At 32.3% G+C, this 22,389-nt stretch overlaps 2 protein-coding genes across 2 annotated transcripts; one reads left to right on the top strand and one right to left on the bottom strand.

Annotated features, from left to right (window-relative positions):
• The first annotated feature begins 224 nt into the window (after positions 1 to 224).
• On the top strand, positions 225 to 3,595 carry LOC126657602 (2-alkenal reductase (NADP(+)-dependent)-like). Its single transcript, XM_050352311.2, has 6 exons — positions 225 to 477; positions 870 to 1,056; positions 1,422 to 1,588; positions 2,437 to 2,519; positions 2,806 to 2,932; positions 3,294 to 3,595. The coding sequence occupies exons 1-6, from the start codon at positions 250 to 252 to the stop codon at positions 3,543 to 3,545; spliced, it is 1,044 nt and encodes a 347-aa protein (XP_050208268.1). The 5' UTR covers positions 225 to 249; the 3' UTR covers positions 3,546 to 3,595.
• Positions 3,596 to 11,632: 8,037 nt separating this feature from the next.
• Positions 11,633 to 14,892, bottom strand: LOC126654859 (transcription factor MYB101). Its single transcript, XM_050348856.1, has 3 exons — positions 14,473 to 14,892; positions 13,121 to 14,096; positions 11,633 to 12,553 (listed from the first exon to the last, which is right to left on the bottom strand). Exons 1-3 carry the CDS (start codon positions 14,800 to 14,802, stop codon positions 12,270 to 12,272), a joined length of 1,590 nt encoding a protein of 529 aa, XP_050204813.1. The 5' UTR covers positions 14,803 to 14,892; the 3' UTR covers positions 11,633 to 12,269.
• Positions 14,893 to 22,389: the final 7,497 nt, after the last annotated feature.

Genomic DNA, 22,389 nt, shown 5'->3' with positions numbered 1-22,389 from the left:
GTTAATACTGTATGTTGTTACGGCAAGTAATAATTTGCTGTCAAATATTTCTATAATTGGTTAAATGAAAAAACAATTACTAGAATACAGATTATTTTCCTAAAATGTTAAAATTTCATCATTACAGTGTTTTTTGATTATGCGTTACTTCTGAGCTCTCACATGTATTGGTCTATAAAATTGAGTTCTCCGCTCTGTTTCTTAGACAACATTTAATTATTTTCTATTTGTTTTTGAAAAGAAAATAAAATGTCTGTAGATAACAGAGAATGGTACATGGCAGCGTATGCATCTCAAGGTGTTCCCACCTCTGAACATCTGAAACTCCGGACTGTCAGTTTACCGGTGGCCGGTGATTCCATTCCGGAGGGTCATGTTGCCGTCGAAATCCTGTGGCTCTCCGTTGATCCGTATCAACGTACTAGAATGACTGGTTATAGAGACGGTCTTGATATGACTCCTTTTGACCTCGGTCAGGTATATTTTCTATTCTATAGAGTTGAGTCGGATTGAATTTCAAAAATATCCTACTTATTATCATCCCTAAATATAGTCAGTAAGAATACTCAATTTTAATTTAAAAATCTCGTATTTATTAGTTAATGAAATATAATTTTTTTTTTACTATGATCATCTCCATTTTATTTTCACATCAACACGAGATTATAGTAGCAACTCCTGCCATAAATTATTTTTGTGGCTACAATCACATTAGATAACTACACAAGTTTTGCTGCCGCAAAGAATTTCTAACTTTAATTGCTGTAGTAACATTTTGTTAATATAGAAAGTAAAATTCAAATCATCTAAATAAAGTAAATAAAATAATTTATGAAATAAAATTGAATAAAATAAGAGTAAATGTGCAGGTGATATCCACAGTTGGAATTGGAAGAATAATCGAGTCAAAAGATAGTAAATATAAGAAGGGTGAGATTGTGCTAGGGTTTGGGTTTCCAGTGGGTGAATTCTGTGTCATACCATCGGCCACCATCACCAGTACGATTGACCAAATGCCACAAAATATTACTCTGCCACATTACCTCAGTTGCTTTGGTAATTATTCTTTCTCTTACTTCTTTTTTTTACGATTTAACCATTTAAAAAACAAATAATGATTACTATAAATACAGTCATCTATTTAACTTATAACTAATTTTAAAATTTTGCTAATTTAATTTATTTTTTAAAAGTATTATTAAATATATTTATACTCTATTTGAAACTGACGTGGTACGATTTTGTATATCAAATATCTTACAGTTTTTACATGTTGATATATAATTTTGCATTGTGTCAGCTTTAAACGAGTCAAAAATATAAAAAATAATAGATTAAACTGACAAAATCTTATGTCTTTTTTTATAGATAGTAGCCGTTTTTTTTATCTTTGGTCTCCCTTTTTGCTGTAAAATTGGCAGGGGTAGCCGGGTTTGCGGCATGGGTGGCGATAGAGGTGATAGGTGAACCAAAGGCAGGATCCAATGTGTTTATCTCAGCTGCAGCCGGCGGTGTTGGAATGGTCGCCGGCCAATTAGCTAGGCTCAAGGGTTGCAGGGTTATCGGAAGTGTTGGATCTGATGAAAAGGTATATTTTTGTATTCATGCTTCATGTTCACCCATTGTAGCTTCTTTGATACTTTTACAAAAAAATTATATTCGGTTACGTATAAAATTTTAATTCATATCAAAGTAGCGGTATGGAATTTTAATTTTTTTCAGACAATTTTACGTAGTCTTTTTATTTGATAGAACACCTGGATGAATCATATTTTCAAAATATGCTTCCACATTGATTGTTATAAATCAATTTATTTTTAAAATATATGCCGTCTTTCATTGCGTTATCATCTTATTTTGAATTAAATAAATTCCAAGTACTTTGACAATGAATTAAAAAAAATTGTAATATTTCATATAATTATAAATTGAGGTTTGGTACTAAATCAAAATATAGAATTAAGTTTTAGTACCATTGAGATTTTTAACCCTAAACTATGTTTGTGTATATGGGTTGCTCATCACGTGTTTTTTTTTTCTTCTACAAACTCTTGAACCAGTTTCTAAATTAAAAATGTAATCTAACTTTCTCATTACATTAATTCTGAAATAATCAAATATATGCACTAATGTTAATAAATTTGAATTTAAAGTAGAATTTTAAATCAATTATAATAAAATTGGAACTCTTCTAATTTGTAAGCTTTGCAAGTTCATGAAACTCATTTTCAATATAAATAACTTGAAAAGTCAATGAATTCTAGATGTGAAAGAAATTACTAGTGAGATTATCAATACAACAGGCAAGACATATAAATAAGTACAAGTATCTAAACATGAATTACTGCAAAAATAATCATAATTTTAATTTCCACAAACATGCTTCTACTTTTGCATATATGTCTTACAAGTCCAGTTGATTTATTTTACGTACAGATAAAACTTTTGAAGGATGAATTTGGGTACGACGATGCCTTCAACTACCACAAAGAAACCGACTTTGATGCAGCTTTGACAAAGTAACTCATAAGTCCTTCCCAATTTTTCTCTTCTCTTATATAGTCCCTCTATTTTTCTACTCATTTTTAGTGATTATTTAGCTAAGCTGTTGAATTAAATTATGTTTAATTAGTCGCTGGACAGCAACAATTTATGACATATTTTATTAAAAAAAATTAAAATTTTAATGTCCTTTAGTAATATATGTAGTAACTTAACTATTTTAAATGTTTTAGAAAAATTTGAATGATTGAGAAGTTTTTGTTGGGATTTAATTAACTAAGAAACTACGTTAAAATGAAACAGGTATTTTCCAAATGGAATTGATTTATATTTGGATAACGTCGGGGGTAAAATGTTGGACGCCGTTCTCAAACACGTCAACCGTCATGCTCGAATCCCACTTTGTGGAATGATTTCTCAATACAACAAGGTATTTATTACATTTTCTTTATTATTAAAATTATTAATTATTGTAAAAAAATTAATAATATTATGAACTTTATAACATAATACAACTCAATATGATTTTTAAATATTGATAATGTCAGACATAAATTATTAATATATTACAATTTGAAACATTGAATAATTTTTCGATTAAAAAGTGTTGATGTGATCATCACAATCTATAATATTATTCTGCCATCTATATAAGTATTTTTTTTATCGGAAAATTGTATGATATTTTTAATCGTTAAAAATAAATAATTTGTGTCTAAAGTTATAAGGATTTAAAATTATTATTATTTATTATTATTATTATTATTATTATTATTGTTTTACAAATGCAGGTTAGCACAGAAAGAGACAGCATTAAAAATTTGTTTAACATGATTGGGAAGGAGGTTCGGATGGAAGGGTTTATGATAAGTACATATTTCAATCGATTCCCAGATTTCGTGAAGGAAATGGAAGGGTATTTAAGTCAAGGAAAAATAAGCTTCAAACACAATATCTTCAATGGGATAGGAAGCTTTTTAGATGCCTTAGGATCCATGTTCTCTAGCTCTAACTTTGGAAAAGTTATCATTAAAGTTCAGTAATGCTACTACATTATTCAGAATAAACAATCCTAGATGAAACTATTTTGTAATGAACTTAAAGAAATAAAAAGGTTATATGCTCTTGCAATAGTAAACTTAACTGCAGTTGTTGTCATTGAGAAACTAGTAGAATGCATCTATGTTTGGTTCATAGAATAAATTCGTAATCAAATTGTTATTCCATATAGAATAGCTTTTTTTAATTTGGTTCATGAAATAATAACTCTATATAATTGCTCTTTCATTATTTTGTGAAATAATTGATGGATACGAAAGTACGGCGATGGATATCCGTCTTCCGTTGGTCTTGGGATGATCAAAGTAACTTGCGAAAGGCGGAAGTAAAATAGGGGAACTTGGGCTTAGGATCTCGATTTCACTCCGATACTTAAATCAGTAAGGGTAGTTGTGGTATTTTAAATGGGTAATAAATGTGTTATACCAAAAAAAAAACGAGAAGTGATATTATTATTACCTTTTTTATTGTGCCTTTTGGTGTTGTCTTTCTTTTTCTGGCAATATGAGATTTTTGTAGTGTTCCATCATTAACCTCCCCTACAAAGCGTTTGTGTCGACTAGATAATCATGTCTAGACTTTGACTCGATACAATCTAATGGGGTGGATGTTGTCACAACCCATTTTCATGAATCGTGACCGGCGCTAGGGCATGGGTAATGTAGTACCAACACTCGTACCTAGCCTTTCTTATAACATACCATTTAATTAAACCTGCAGAAAACCAATGCTCGGGGGCAACCGAGACTTCAGCCTAAATCTAGCAGTTATAATATTCAATAATTAATATAACATGTTTATCCAATTTTGAGTCTAAAAATAGGCATAATATAAATAATCCGAAATAATCATATAACATGTCAGAGCAATATAACTAATCAGACCAATCCGACAAACAACTGTAATAATAATAAAGACGTCTAGTCAACTACTGCGGTCTAAGAATAAAATAGTTTGACAGTTCTACTAAAATAAATGGAACCTCCAAGGAAAAGTAAATGCGGAGATCACCAGACTCTCTCAGATCATAACCCTGAAAAAATTGGGAAAACAACGGGGTCAGATATACTGAGATGAGTTTATACCACTATCTACATTTATTAAGTGGAAAACCTTTAAAACCGTTTAAAACATTTAAATACGATAGTTGGAACCTTAATCTACAATTCTAAATAATAAACATAATCCAATAGGTCTGGTCCCGAGAGCTGAGCTACACCGAGTTACCACTGACCACACTTATACCAGAGTCCCGAGAGCTGAGCTACACCGAGTTACTCTACCTGGTCCCGAGAGCTACGCTCACACCGAGTTACCACATTTCCATATATACCTGATGGATACACCACCAGAATTGTACACAAGACCCACACAGGTGGCGTTGGTCACTGACTCAGAGACAAGCCCGAAGTCACTGACTCAGGGACGAGTCTGAAGTCACTGACTCAGTACGCAGTGTTACCAGAAGACCAAATAACGCCCTTATCCCGTGAAATCAGGGATAAGGACGGATTTTACCTAATCTTAACAAGAAAATGAACTCAAATCAGTAACAAGACTCATACTACAATACAATGACTATCTATTATATAATAATGGACCTAGGTCAGGTAAAGAACACTTTTGATTACTCATATTCACTCCAAACTCTTATGAATTCAGTCTATCTGACTTAGGCATCGGAGGGTGTTCGAGTCAAGACCGGCTTGAATCCTTCTAATCTATCTTTTCTGTGTAGATTGAAGATCACACTCAGACCGGCCACATCAAGACCGGATCCAGCATCACCGGAACCATCAATACCTTACCCAGATCAATACCGGTGCGCACGCAGTCCTAATGATGCCCATTAGGTAGCATGTTCCAACTAGAAGCCATAATATAAAAACAGTTCGAAATATACGTACAGTATATATATATATTTAATATTAAAATAACAATTTACTTAATAAAGCGGTAAATAGTAAGTACAAACTCACTGCTTGCTAATTCACGTGAATACAGGCAAGCAACTAATCCTGGTTCGCCTCTAGAGCACGAACAATAGACGGGTATAGACAAATAAAATAATTATTAAAAACAGACCAACTCTAGAGAGTACTAGACACCACATAGGACTAGCACAATTAACACGTCGGAAATAAACAAGTCAGAACACACAAAAATACTCATTAGGTAATAAACCCCAATCAATATAAGTCTATTGAGTTCTCGCTTAAAAATCCAATTTATAAATATTATTTAATAAACTTTAAATAATAATTAATTTCCAAATAGTGGGTTAGCCGAGCTATCATTAACTACCAAGCTAACCTCACTTGTCGGGTGACCCAAGTCTAACCCGACTCAAAACGTTTATCAAATATAAACCCGAGTCTATATTTATACAATAATTCCATAAAATAATAAACCATTTTAAAAGCGGAACTCAATAACTTCAATTTTAAGTAACCCAAGTTACACCCCAAAAATCTAACCAATTAAATTTATAAAAGTTTAGGGACTAAATTGCACTTTAGTCAAATAGGGACTAAACTGTACTTTTTCCAATTAGGGACTAAATCAATTTAATTATTCGATATCAATTTATTAATTCATAATTTAACCAAAACCAAAAGTTATCCATTAGATAAAATTTTACTTAATTAAGTCTTTTAAAATTTTAGGGGCTAAACCGCAATTTAACCAAATTGTCATTACAATTAAAAATTACATATAATTACCCGAGTAATTATATTAATTAAAGTTATAAAAATTTACGTAAACAATTTGTCTATTTAAAATCAAGTTAATATCGAAACAAAATGGAATTAACTTAAAGGATTTGATTGATTTCACCAAACAACTTAGGTGATTAAAATAACCCATTCACCATCTCTTTCATTTCAAGCAAACACAAATCCCGCCCATCACCTCCATTCATACCCCTAACTCAAGTTTCTGAACTTGAAACCCAAAGCGAAAACATCTTAACCTCATGAATTAATTACATCACAAATCTATGGCATGAAATCAATCCAAAAACTCAACCTAGGCATCCACCAAACTTAAAAACGTTAACAGTAAACAAAACTCATAATAGGCCAAATTCAATCAAGCAAGAACGATGGTGTAACTCATTTCAAAAGCTTTAACTATTAATCCCTAATCATACCCAATGGATATATAGTCATAAACAAGAAACATCTTGAATCAAAAGAGAAGAAAGCATCGGCAGTAGCCCAAAACAGAATATAATAACTCAAGACGGAAACCGTACGGCGAATGGAAACGAGGTCGATCACGTACCGTTCAACGAAAATGAGGTGAGGAATCGAAGGTAATCGAGTCTAGAATCCACGGGATCAAACGAAACCAATTTCGATCTAGAAACGAGAGAGAACGATCAAAAATACGGAATGTCGTTCAAACCGAAAACTGAAATTTGAGGAATTATAAAACTTACCGGAACAGCAGAGTTTGGATGATGATTTCGGCTTCGTTTCTCAGCGAATGGACAAGAGGAAAACGGCTAGGGTTTGTTTGCAGCGTGATGAAGGTTTTCTGTTTAGAAGTCGACTTTAAATATCGAGAGGAGATGGGTCGAAAATGAGTGCAAAGTGGGCTAGACGAAAGGGTCGCATGAGCTGCTGTGTTCTCGAACGAGAACAGCCCATTTGGGCTTGGTTCTCGTTCGAGAACCTCTGGTCTCGAACGAGACCAGGCCTTAAAAGATGGATTCTCGTTCGAGAATCCTAATTCTCGAACGGGAATCCATAAATTTTTTTTTTAAATTAAAAAAATGATTGAACCAATAAAATCAACCTCAATCCGAACCAACTCGAAATCAAACCGTTATCATCGAAGTTATTTCAAAACGACCGGAAAATTGTCGGAAATTATCGAAAATTAAATGTAAAATTTTACGGGATATTACAGATGTAGAGTTATGTCTTGAGTTCGTAGGTTTTCCAAACTTTAGGCATATATGCGGGTTTAGGTGGATCGCTAAATCCAAAAATATAGTGTTCTTTGTTTGACAATGATCCTTTTGATCTTCGAAGTGATTTCGGATTGGACGATGCTCAAATCCGAAAGTCACTTCAAAGATCAAATAGAATGTTTATCCTTCTCCTTTTTCCGTACTCTTCTTTGATGTTCTGTTTATCTCTCTTTTTTAATATTCCTTCTCCTTTTTTTCTCGTGGTATTTATACTCCATTCATAATGTTGTACAACTGTTTTCATTGTGGTTTGTTCAATGCTTCTCCGTGTGTCGTGTACCTACCATTACTGCATCATTATTCTTAACAGTTAATTACTCATGTCGCTTCATCTTCTTGGGTTCTTTTGTAGCGTGCCGCAGTTAATGATAATGTTTGGATTTGAAAATTCTTTGAATTCTTAGTGGTCGTATCTCTTGGATTTCCTGACTCGTTCTCTTTCCTTTTTCTTATAATTAGGTCTTGTTTTCTTCACATTTTATCTTTCTTTCTCTTTACTTCTTTTATCTCTTTTCCTTTTGTTTTCGAGATCTGCCTCTAACTTTTTTTACCTTCTCTCTTTTTCTAATCTTTCTTTTCCCAAACCTCCTTTCACTAAAATGGCAAAAGATATCTTCGACGCTACGGATGATGATCTACACAATGATAAAGATGTTATAGTCATGACTTTGTCCATTTGGATCGTCCTTTGACCCCTTTTGTGTCCTTTATCTAGGACGGTGAGGATACTATCCCCCGGATGTTGGCAAGTTTCTCTCTCCCACTGCTTCTGCTTCTCTTACTTCGCTTCGTGCTATATTGTCCACTAGTTTGGTTGTTGACAAGTTTTCCTCCATAACTACCGATTCAGTATCTCTACCAACTGTGCTTCCTCTTCATATCATTTACCGCCCTCCTCTTCTACGTTGTTACTCCTTTGGCCATCACCACTAAGGCGGCAGATTCTAGGAAACATCCAGCCACCTCACATCCAGATTCTGCTTCCACTCCCAAGCAACGTCCGAGGAAGGACATTCCTAAGTCCATATTCATTAGCCAGGGATGCACTATGGATAAAGACTACTTTATTCTCCCCAAGGCTACTCCGGATGGAAGGGTTTTGATTGACATGAAATCACAAGTACGTGTCAGAATGAATTAGACTAGTTTGTCCAACCACACTATGATGTCTAGGTTAAATATCTTATAGATCGAAAATAAGTCAAATCGTTAAAGTAAATGAATTAGAACTTATACTTTGGCTTAGGCCCCTTTTTATAGGGTTTTGTCTCATCATTAACTTAAAATCATCTTCGTGTGTCTTTCTATTCATTTTGAATTCTACTGATTCGATTGAAGTTGATCATCCCTATCTTTTAGGGATTAATTGGATAAAGAATTCGGTTACATCCTTTATCTATAAATCCAGATTCTAAATCTAGTGTCTGGTTTATCTAGTATTAGTATACAAGCTCATCTGAGTCAACTGTATATTCACTAGGCGTGTTGGTTGTTGGCCTTTGAGCAGCTTTATTCCTTTGTGTTGTAGTTGTAATCGTTTTTGGTCTTAATAATATTTTAGATTAATATACCAAAAAACCTTACAAAAAATAAATTAAAATTTTATAAAAAAAATTATAAACCTTTTATATCGGGTTAAAATTATTATTAATCTTTTAAATTAATTTAATTTAATTATCAATTTAAATGGCTTTATTTTATTTTTTAGAATTTTTTATGAACAAAGGATCAATTCACCCCTTCAACTTGCACAAAATATCAAATAAGTCAATATTGCCCCTTTTGATAGAAACAAATTTTATTTTTTTTAGAATTCATCGAACTTCATTAATTGAATATGAAACAGATATAAGAAATTCAGAAAAAATCGAAAACTAAACCCGATGACCTAACATGTAACAGACAACATATTGCCTTATTCGTAAATGTACTTACAAAAATAAAATATAAATTATCTAACTGTTTTCTTGCATTTTTGTATCAAAAAAATCCGCAACTTGCATTTTCCTATCAAAATACAAAAGAGAGTGGGAATAATTAATTATAATTTTTAGACCTAATAAATTCTATTTTAATACTAATTTAACAAAATTAGACCCTATTTACACTAATCAAATTTAATTAAAATTAATTAAATCTAAACCTAACCCATCAAAAATCATTGGCACTCCATCCCCACTAGAAAACTGCATTTTAGCAACGGATCTTTTTGTCGCGAAAGGCTGAAATCCGTCGGTAAATTAAGTTTTCCGTTGGTAAAGGCCTAAAATCCGTCATTATATCAAAAAAATCGTTGTTTTCTAGTACTGATCGAACGCCTCTGCCCGACTGAATCCCACCAACCGTTTTCGTTCATTCCTTTTTGGGATGAACAAATCATTCATCCTAAAAAGGGAACTGACATGTTCATCCACAAAAAGGAACGAACAACAGATTGTTCATCCCTAAAAGAGATGTATGGTAGTAGAGACATACACGGGTGTGTTTGGGGGCGGACAGAGGACGAACGGTGCCGGAGAAAGAAAAAGAAGAAGGAAAGAAGAAAAAAAGAAGAAGAGGAGGAGGGATAAAAGAAAGGGGAAAAGGGAAAAAATGGTCTCTATATTTTAATTAAAATATAAAATAATTTTTAGATTTTTAAAATTATTAAAATATAATTGAAAATTTCAAAAATTAATTTAAGAAATAAATAAAATATTGAGGGCTTTTTAAACTTTTTTCATCTTTTTAGGGAGAGTATAGCTCGCTTTCTTGGTGTGAGCGGCGGAGGGTTTTTTGATACGAAAACGCAAGTTTTGAGTTTGTTTGTAGCAAAAGCAGCAATAATGACTCATTTGATATTTCGTACCAAGTTGAGGGGGTGAACTCATTTGATATTTCGTACCAAGTTGAGGGGGTGAATTGATCCTTTGTTCAATCTTTTATGTATGTATTTGAACCATTGGGCTTATATTTAGGTCTTATATACATGTGTGACAAAGTCAGGCAAAATAAAAGGTGACGAAATGTGGCACATGATCCGTAGTAAAGAATAAGAATTAATATGCAATCTTGAAGAAGAAATGAATAAAAGAAAAAGTGAGAGAATGATAAGAAAATGATGCTGAAAATATGCAAAAACAAAAGGAAAAATAAGATAAACACGTTCCATGGAAGCAGCTCCTATGTTTGCTCTCACATCAATCCAATTTTATAAAACACAGAATTTGGCGATGATTGGGGAAAAGATGCTATGCATGAATTTATGTTTCATCTCACTATTAACATTCAAAGCCAAAAAATAATGCCAACTCAAGTTAGCATTTTAAAGATCTCAATTTTTATCAACTTTGTGTTGCTAATTTTAGCCACCTTTTAGTGCAAAAGTTGCATCATTAACTTTATCATGACTCTATCCTCATTTTGGCATGAGTTTCTATATTTAGTTGGATGGACTCATTAGAAAGAAGAACAAAAATTCTCCCCACATTTATGTGGATATAGTTATTAATATTATAATACATCTATAAAATAACATTAATAATACTAATCAATTAATTATTATTTTTACATATTCAATAATATGTCTTATAATATTATTGACAATATCAACGGAGGATGACGTAATAGACAGATGCTATCTAAAATATATATTTTCTTATTTGAATGAAATGAATCTATAAAATTATTCAAAGTTTAATTATTGTAATTAAATCCAAGGTGGAATTCGCTAAAGATTAAAATGGCCCTTGAAGTTTTTGATTAAAAATAATCAAATTTGAGGGGGTTTTTTTTTTTGAAATACAAATATGAAAGGCTAAACCAGTGAACCCACTTTTTTCTAATAGCACAAACTTCCAAAATCTATCAACTTAATTCTTTTATTAATTTTAATTTTAATTATAGCCATTTGTTCAACTTGAATCAATAAAAGATTCAAATATGTTCTTAATGTTTGGAATTTTTACGGTAAAAACGTAAATCGTATGAAAAACATATTTGAATTTTTTTTCACTTTAAAATTTGAACAAATAGCTATAATTAAAACTAAAAATGAAAAAAAAAAGTTAAAATTGATTTTGAAAATGGCTACAATATAAAGAAAAAATATAAAACAATCGAAATAATCAGTGGCTTAAAACTAATCTATTATACTGCAAACACTAATTAATGTTCTACAAGCATGATATATACAAAGATACGCTGACTTAAGGATTTTTTTGGTGTTCTTCTACAAATCTAGAAGCATAGAAGCAACATTAAGCAAACACTAAATTAACATTAAGTCTACCAACAACATTAAAAAAAGCCTAAAATATCATAATACCTAATTATCTCTCTAGATAGAGGATAAAGAAAACCATGCACATAAAGTACCATTGATCTTTTCTTCTAGCTATCACCTTTTTCTCTTTTTTTCTTCTTCTTTGTTCATGATCATTTGACAAGTTTCCTTGTAAATGATACGGGTTGTAAAAATTGTGATCACTGAATTATAATCTTACAGAACGGTTATCACCGTTTCATTTGTTATATTTTAATAACTGAATTTTCATTTTTATATTGACGAGAGGAAACTAACGTGTTTGTTGTCACAAATAACTGTGGTAACCTCTCGTTGATATAAAAATAAAAGTTCGATTATCACAATGTAATAAATGAAACGATGATAATTGTTATATAAAAGACCTTATAACTCAGTAATCGTGTTAAATTTTAACCCTAGAGGATATATATGCAACATTCATCAGCAAATGCTTGGCATGTTATTCCAATATGAAGATCCAAATCCCCATTCAATATTTGGATTATCTTGTGTGGTTGTGGGTTGAGGCAGCGAAACATCTTGTTGATCAACTTCAACTCCTCTACCGTCACCCGTCGTGGTGGGTGACAATTCATTTGATACATTTCTTCTTCGATACCACTCTGGCAAGGGTGTCGATGATGGGAAGTTGTCGAGCAAACTCGATAAGTCATCATCATCCATGGCCTTCATTTCCTCCATTGGTTCTTCACTTTGTTTCATCTCTACACATAAATGATTACATTAATCCAATGCCATAAACAAGACTTTATAAATTAGTACATTGTGTATCTTCAAATGAATTGGTTTAGCTCAAGCTTTGAATTCAAAATCTCACAATTATTTAAGATAAAAAAATTAGAACTAATTGAATTACATCTAATTGAAGTCTGGTAAATAATGAATGTTAGTGAGTCAAAAGCCTAAGTGGTAAACTTTGGTCTAATCCTTCAATTTGGTATCAAACTAAACTTCAATTCGTATCAAAAATAGTACTAAGAAATTAATTTTTATTTTAGATAAAACATCTTGAACTTTTATATTAAAATAAATTCATATAGAAATCGATGGCAGCATAGGATATGCCAATATGTAAACTGTTAAATTATATGATGAACAACGTTACAATTACCAATGACCTATAGTTCAGATGTTATAAGAGCTATGCAGAAAACTGCTAAGTCAAATGATATTATCGCATGTTTTAAGAAACATTACTATATCAAATTTAAAAACAAAGAAGTAACGTCGCATAAAATAAAATAAACAAGTTTGTATACTATTTAACTTACCAATGGATGATTGAGAAGAACTGATTTCATCAGAATAGTGGTTTTCACCGGACGCCTCGCCGTCATTTGTCGGCGACAACTTGATACGTTTCGCAGCATACACCACCTCTTCGTCATCGTTGTCACTCTCTTCTTCGCCATCCGGGGGCGAATTAACAGCTTGTTTCCCCTTATCACCATTCATTTTTTCCTTACTAGACAAATTATGAGATTCCAGTACCAAAGCATCCAACAACCCACTGTTCCTATTCTCCTGCATCTCGGTTAGAGCAGTTTCACTGTCTCCGCCATTGTCGGTATTTTTACTCGATTCCTCCCCAACACAGACACCACCTCCGCTAGTATTTGACGAGAACGAAGGCGGAGTTTGGACTGAAGGGAGCTCAGACTTCAAACCGTCAATAATATTAAAGCCGTCATTTGGCTCAACTTGACCTCCCATTATCAATGAAGTAAAGCTCAGATTCTCGTAATCCACGGTACTGTAATTAAGCGAAGAGGGCGTCGTTGGGATCGGTTGAGGCACGTAGTTTTGGCTGAACGGACTTAAACACGAAGGCGATCGTGCATATTGAGAGACCGGAGACAGAGGCAAAGCTAAAGGACTATTATTATTCGCATTGTTGTCGCTAAATGACTTGAATTGAAGGGACGGATTTGAATAGTATTGAAGGGTAGGATCCAACGGCACTTGGGAGAAATTAATCGGATCGAGTAGCGAAAGAGACGGATTATTATACGCGTTTTTTCGAGTCGAAGACAGCAAGGATGAGAATGAAGAAGACGAAGAATTCGGGTGGTTTTGTTGATCTTGATGATGATGATGATGATGGTGATGATGATTTTGTTGTTGTATATGATATGCATTAGCTTCTTCTTGAAATTCTTGAGGGTATATAGGTAAACCAGCTCTCTGTCGTCTCTTCAATCTTGTGTTCCAGAAATTCTTGATTTCATTATCCGTTCTTCCCGGTAACTGTAAAAATAAGAGAAGGAATCAAGAAATGAAAATATACACAAGATTCAAGAAATGAAAATACACAAGAAAATAAAATAGAGAGAATCAAGAAATGAAAATACACAAGAAAATAAAAGATTAGGTGGGTGGGGCAAAAAGACAGGAAGACCAGAAAAGAATATTATGATGGGATAGTCAAATTCCATAAACAAATCAAAATAAACATTACAAAAATCATAATTTTAATTATTATTTCTTGAAAGATAATGATTATAATAATTACTATATAAAAAAATTTCATATAATCATATGAACATATAGTCAACTGAAAATAAAACAAAAAAAACTCTAAAAAACGATATACATTTATGTAAAAAGATTAAAATGTATAAACCTGAGAAGCCATGCGAGCCCATTTGTTACCAAGCTTGGCGTGAAGCTCGATGATGATCCTCTCTTCGTCAGGATTAAACGAACCTTTTTTAAGATTTGGTCTCAAATGGTTAGCCCATCTAAGCCTACAGCTCTTACCACATCTCATCAACCCTGAATTCTTCTGCACAGAATTCCAATTCCCTTCCCCATGTTTCTTCACGTACTCTATCAATATTCCGTCTTCCGCCGCGGTCCACGGCCCCTTCTTTAATCCTCCGTGAACATTCCCGCCCCCCGATTTCATCATCCCCGCCGCCTCCATCACCGCTCCTCCGCCGCTGCTAATCATTCTCAAAATGTTCGATCCTACACTACTCTATATATATGGAAAAGAGAGTGTGTATGTGTATATGTATGTGTGTGTGTTTAATTAATTAGTGTAATGAAGCAAAATCTTTAATTGGATTTGTATTGTAATAATTAAATTGTTTTTGGGGAGTTAATTAATTTCTCTCCTCTCTGAACGTGAGAGAAATAAATTAGAATAGAGATAATTGGAAAATTAAAGAGAGGAGAGAAAGAATCAAAGAAAGAAAAGAAAAAACAAAAAATTCTTGTCTTTCTTGTCCTTCTTCGGTTCTCAATATTAAAGACTCAATGTAGATTTAGAATTATGTAATAATAATAACAATAATTGTTATTATTATTATTATTAAAATAATAATAATCAAAGAGTTGAAAATAAAAAATAATGTAAGAAAAAGAATTAGAAATGGTGAAATAAGAAGTAGAGGTGTGAGCTTATATTTCGCTCCGGTTTGCATGGTAAATGCTACGTCCTTTGTTTCATTTCTTTTCCACGCGTTTTCACCCTAATCTTTAATCACTTTTAGACGGAAACAATAATGGTTAAATATTTATGCGGTTACTAAATTATATACTTTTTACAAAATAGTTACTGATGTTTCATTTCTAACATTTTAATAACTAAACTTTTATTTTCTTTCCAATCACGAGAGGTTACTCAATTAATTCCGGCCAAAAATTATTAATGCGGATGACGGATTGTTGGATATCGAACAAATCGTCTACCATATTTATTAGCTGGAATAAATTGGATAATCTTTTCTTGTTGAAAAAATAAAATTTTGATTATTAAAATGTAATGGATGAAACATCGGTAACTATTTTGTAAAATATATATAGTTTAATAATCGTAAAAATATTTAACCGGAAACAATACACACCTACATATGAATATCCATACTCCATTTATTTTTTTAGTATATTTTAATTTGTGTCGAGTGTGTATAAACCACTTATTCGACGATTGATATGTATTTCCATTTTATAATGTCTTAATTTAATAAAATTATAGCAATTTAACCAATTTTGAATTTAAATCAAAATTAGACCAAAGAAACAAGTGGTGTAAGAATGAGAGACATATTAAGATCTTCAAAAATTATGGGTTATAATAAGTTAAATCGGAGTAATTATGATAAAGTAAAATTATTTATATAATTCAAATAAAATTATTTGTTAAATTTAAAATTGGCCAAATTTGTACTGGATTTATCAAATTGCGACATTACAGTAACTTCTTAAGAATCAGTCAAATTTAAAAAAGCTATACAAAAGTTTGACTTTTAAATATAATTGGGTGAATTACAAATAAAATCACTAACTTTGGCCTAGCTAATTTGCAATTACAACATAAACTTTCAAACTTGGCAATGTCATCAACGAATTTTGCAATTTTGGCAAATCAATACACCGATATTTTTTCGGGACATTTTTTTGAGTTGAAAGTCGGAATTTCCATGTATACTAACACAATGGAATTCAATATTTGACACGTAATTTGACACATTGCAAATTAAATTACTAATTTTAGCGTAATTTGCAATTACAACACTATCTTTAAAATTTTGGCATAAACTGTCATCAACTTTTAATTTTTACCAAATCAAATCACCGTTTATTTTCCAACGTGTTAGCCTACGTGGAAATATCGACTTCCAACTTAGCATATTTGTATCGGAAAATGAACGATGTTTTGATTTGCCAAAAAGTGAAAGTTGGTATTCGACATTATCGGATTTAAATTAAGTTCATGTTATAATTGCAAATTACGCTAAAATTCGTAATTTAATTTGCAATTAACCCAATATAATTTGACTGCTTTATATTTAACCAATAAAAAGTTAATTTATATTTGACCTTTTAAATTTTGCATTCAGTACAATATTTTTTAAGAGCATTCATGAGGAGGATTCCATGCCAATATTTTAAGCTTGGTATATAAAATTGGAAGTAGAATAACACTCGATAATTTGCATTGTATATTTTGAAATAAATATTTTGTCATTTTTCAAATTAAAAAGAATCTCGAAATCATAAAGTTTAATTTCGAATCAAACAAAAGGAAAATAATAGATTGTTTTGAAGGTAGAAAAATGAATTATTAGCTAACTAATTTTCAAAATAAAATAAAAACAATAATACATATAATAAAACAAGGATTGTACATTGTCTTTAAGGGGTCATGTTTTGAAGAGGTCTATTTTTGAACATTTTACCAACTGTCGATAGCTGTTTTAATTTTATTAACTATTTAGACTACATAATCTCTAATAAAATATATATTTTCTGTAATATATATAATTATTTTTAAATGATCAATTATTATAAATTATATAAAACTATTTTATTTATATTATTGTAGCTATAACTAAATAATTTATCAAATTGATCATAAATTTATCAAATTTTTTAATTAAATTATTTAAAATTAAATATAACTTTTATATAATTATTTTTATTAAATGAATTTATTTATTATATCAAAAATAAAAGATAAAAGTTTTTTTTTGATAATTGGGGGTGGGGGAGCGTTTGTGGAAGAAATTGAACACACGACCTTAGCAGTTTTCTACTGAACGCTTATACTATTTGAGGTACAGCTCGTTGGTAAAAGATAAAAGTTGTATTTTTTTAAAATCATTTAACATCCAACAGCAACAACTAATAATATCTTATCAAATATATATTCTATCAGCTATCAACTATCAGCTATCAGCTATCAATCGCGTTTGACTATAGTTTGTATCTTTTTAATTTATATTTCCAATTAAAACTGAATAATTGTATCTTTGAAAATAAAGTCAGTGGGTACATGTGCATTATTGTCATTATGTATATAAATGTAGTCTGATGGTCATTATTATGTACATACATATTTTTAGCTGACAATTGTAATAATTTCGTAAAGGAGTTTTTTCTTCTGCAATTTCATTTTGTCGTTTGTCTCTTTTTGGTTAAGCTTTGTGATTTCTTTTCCATTTTCTGCCATAAGAGTGTATGTATTTTCACATTCTGTAAATTGTGTGCCTTACTTTGAAAAGAGAAGAAGACAATGTCTGCTTTATGGCTGTAAGTGAACCGAGTCGATTTTTAAAGTGTTTATGTTCAGTTTGTTATGTGGATAAAATGTTCATATTTAGTTCATTTAAATTTATAGTGTTCATGTTCGGTTCATTATTCGGTAGTTTAGTTGCTTAAACGAATGAGCTCGTGAACAAGCTCACGAACGAATTCGTGAAGGTAATAAACGAGCTCGTCCTTTTAGCAACTAAACGAATGAATACGAACTTGATTCGTTTAACAACCAAAACAAACAAATATGAATATGACCAAAGCAAACAAACACGAGCTTTTTTTATCAAAATTATATGGTTTTGTTTGTTTATTAAAACTACATAGTTTTGTCTAAAATTATGTAAATTTGATAAATGAAAAAACATATTTTACATTTAATTTAACTATGACGTAGTTCGCGAACTCTTAATCGAGCTTCTATATGAGCCATTTTACGAACTCTGTATCGAACTCATATACAAGTTAGTTCACAACTTTTAATTGAATTTATATACGAGCTCGTTCACGAACAATCAAACAAGCTAATATACAAGTTGTTCGTGAACACAAACGAGTTGAACACAATTATGTTCATATTCGACTCGTTTAAATAAACTAGTTTCGCATTACGTACTATGCACGTGGCTCGTAACGTAACTCGTCAATGAACATATTAGTAAATTTATTATAATTATATTAATTTTTTATTTATAATTAATATTAAATTAGTTAAGAATTTTTGTAAAAGAAAATATAATATATTCGGTTATCAAAAAAATTTTCCACATTGAATTTATTCTTTTTTTTATTTTATAATAAGCATAATTAAATAATTAACTTAATTTTATTAATAATATCTTTAAAAATAATAAGATATAAATTTAAATAATAATATATTGACCAAATATAATATTTTAATTTTGTAATTTGGAGACAATTTAGTTATTTTTTACATGCTAAAAGCTAAATTGGAGATAATTTAGCTACCTATTCTAATTAGGACTTTAATTAAGATAGGTATTCCTACTAATTTGGAGACAATTTAGTTATTTTTTACATACTAAAAGCTAAATTGGAGATAATTTAGCTACCTATTCTAATTAGGACTTTAATTACAATAGTATTAATTTTTTTTTGGGTAAATGATTAATTTATTAGCACAACCACAAAGCAGTGGAAGGCAAAAGACCGAAGAAAGACAGGCTACAAGAAGTTACAAAATAAATTCAAATTTCTAAAAACATCATTAGCCGAATAATCAAAACCCGCGTTGTTATCCTTGTAGAAGATTACCGCTTTGCAAATAATAGAATACACCAAAGAGTTGATGTCCACTATTTCATGCCTGAAAACTCTAGCATTTCTCGCTTTCCACAACTCCCAAATACCAAAGAACCATATAGTCTGCCAGAGAGAACGATAACGCTTGCTACCAAAGTAACTCCACATATCAAAAAAATGATGGACTGAAACCGGGGCTGCCCATTGGAGATTACATGATTTCAGGATTAAATTCCAAGTATTCCAAGCAAATCTGCAGTGAAGAATAATGTGACTGCTCGTCTCCTCTTCCGAACAAAACAAACAAGAAGAATTAGAAGCCGTAAGAACTCCACGACGAACCAGCATTGCATTAGATGAAATCCTATCTCGATTTAAAAGCCACATGAAAAAGTTAATGCGAGGGGGAATTTTGTACTTCCAAAATCTACCAAAGTTGCAGTTATGATTCTGCATAAGACGCTGCCCAGTTCGAACAAAAGCAGAAGGAGAAAAAAGCTTACCATTCCAATAAAATTGGTCAGGTCTGGAAGTAGGTAAATTTGCTTCAATCAAAGACGCTAAGGAACTTAGCTGAGTCTGCTCACCCAGACGAAGCCGGCGCTTCCAAGAGAAGAGGAAGACCTGCTGCTCATAATCAAAAATATCTGCCACAAACTGCTGCTGAAATCTACTTAGAGTAAATAAGCCTGGATAGAGCAGTTTAAGAGGTTCATTAGCAGCCCATGGATCAACCCAGAAACGAGTTGAAAGACCTGTTCCCATGCTGATTTGAATTCCTAATTTGAAGTTGTGCCAAATATCATGATTTTTAAAACAGACAGATTGAATCCCTTTCCACAAATGGGATAATCTACGGGCATGCAAAACTTCAATATCGAACCAGAAATTCAAACCCGAGCTACAAGAAATAACCTTAAACCAAAGAGAAAGTTTATCCGCAACAATTAACTTCCAAATCCACTTCAAAAGTAAGCTTTGATTCCGAATTTTCAAGGGAGTAATATTCAGACCCCCTTCCGCAAACGACATGCAAACATCAGTCCAAGAGACTTTACTGAAACCAGTGGTAGCAGCCGAACCACTCCATAAAAATCGACGCATTGATTGTTCCAGAGACAGAACCACCGAATTAGGGATGCAAAAAGATGAAAGAAAATAAACCGGGATACTGCAAAGGACTGACTTGATCAAAACCAGACGACCGGCTGGAGATAAAAGATTTCCTTTCCATCCCGCCAATTGAGATGAAAAATTACTAATAATAGGATCCCATTGCTTGGCCTTAACTGGCTTCAGAGAAAGAGGAAGCCCAAGATAAGAAGTCGGAAATTTATCAATTTTGCATCCGAGAATGCTAGAAGCTTCAGAAAGAGAATCATCATCGACATTAATACCAAAAATAGCAGATTTGTGATAGTTTATTTCCAGGCCAGAAACAAGCTCGAAACATCTAAGAATTCTCAAAAGATTTCTTATCATCTCCATGTTATTAGGGATAAAAAGAAGCGTGTCATCCGCAAATTGCAGAATAGAAATAGGCTCCGCAAAATCATCCACATGAATACCATCAATCAAACCCAAATCAGCAGCTTTCACAAATAGAGACTTGACGCATTCAACCGCCAGAACAAAAAGCATAGGGGAGATAGGATCGCCTTGTCTGACCCCTCTTTTCATACCGAAATTTTTACCTGGACTACCATTAACAAGAACAGATAGCTGGGATGATTTGAAAAAAGATGCAATCCAATTGATCCAAGTAATATCAAAATTCAATCTAGCAAGCATTTTTAGAATAAAATCCCAAGAAATAGAATCAAATGCTTTTCTAAAGTCCAGCTTCACCAGAAAAATTTGCTCTTTCCTCATGTGAACTAGGTGAATTAAATCAGAAGCAATCATATGGCAATCATGAATATTCCTCCCCTTAATAAAGCCAAACTGATTTTCCAAGATAACAAAAGGGAGAAAAGTAGCTAACCTGTTTGCCAAAACCTTAGAAAGAAGCTTGAAAATCCCATTAATCAGGCTAATAGGACGGAAGTCTTTAATGTCCGAAGCACCCCTCATTTTCGGAATAAGGACCAGGAAAGCAGTGTTGAGACCAGCAGGAAAATAACCTGACTGATGAAAATTGATAAACAAATCAATAATATCATGCTTCAATATCTTCCAAGCCTTTTTGTAGAAAAAATAATTAAACCCATCAGGCCCGGGCGCTTTATTATCATCACACCCTAAGAGTGTTAGGTAAATCTCCTCCTCTGTAAAAGCCGCGGAAAGAAAATCAGCTTGCTCTGAAGATAGACACTTGAAAGATAAATCATCTAGTGAAAAAATAACATGAGCAGGAGGTTTAAACAAATTCTTATAGAACAGCTGAATATTGGATTTAATTTCCTCCGGAGACGAATACCTCTGATTATCAACAATAATTTCAGCCAAAAAGTTGTTGCTAGCATGAACCGATGCAACCGTATGAAAGAATTTGGAATTTTTATCTCCATTAACATTCCAATTCAGGCGGGATTTTTGCTGACACAGGGTTTCGAGCTGCTTAGAAACCGAAGAGAACTGACTACGAGCAGCAGCTAGATCGTCAATTTCTGCTGGCAACAGATCGCGAAAATCAGCTGCCAACTCCAGGGTGTCGACCAAATGCTGAGCTGAAGCCAAAGTAGAGTTTAAATTTCCAAAAGTGTTGATATTCCAGTCCTTTATGAGATGGCGAAGAGCTCTAAGTTTACCAACAAGGCTGTTGTAAACGGGATTAGCCGAAATATTTCTCCAAGAAGAAGCAACAAAATCAAAAAATGAAGGGTTACTCCACCAAGCGTTGATTGATTTGAATGGCCTAGGACCCCAATCTCTAGCCACCAAAGAACGGAAGAGTAAAGGATGATGGTCAGAGTAATTCCTCGGCAATGCTTCTAAAGACAGGTTAGGCCATGAAGTAAAAGCAGACGCTGATATAAAGCACCGGTCAATTTTAGAGCGAGAATGACTATTATGCCAAGTAAAAAGACGCCCTTGAAGATTAACCTCCACGAGATTAGAAGATTGAATGAAATCCATAAATTGCCTCATACCAGTAGAATATCCAGTACAGTACAATCTATCGGACGGGTAAAGAATCTCATTAAAATCTCCCATCATAATACAAAGCCTGTCAGAATGGAGTTCAGGCAGAATTTCAGACCAGAGATTAGCTCTATCAATAGCTAAGGAGCAG

This window comes from Mercurialis annua, linkage group LG7 (genome assembly GCF_937616625.2).
Source record: "Mercurialis annua linkage group LG7, ddMerAnnu1.2, whole genome shotgun sequence".
In the NCBI taxonomy this organism is placed as follows: Eukaryota; Viridiplantae; Streptophyta; class Magnoliopsida; order Malpighiales; family Euphorbiaceae; genus Mercurialis; species Mercurialis annua.
The sequence above is the reverse complement of the archived record's forward strand: the minus strand, read 5'-3'. Positions and strand labels throughout refer to the sequence as shown.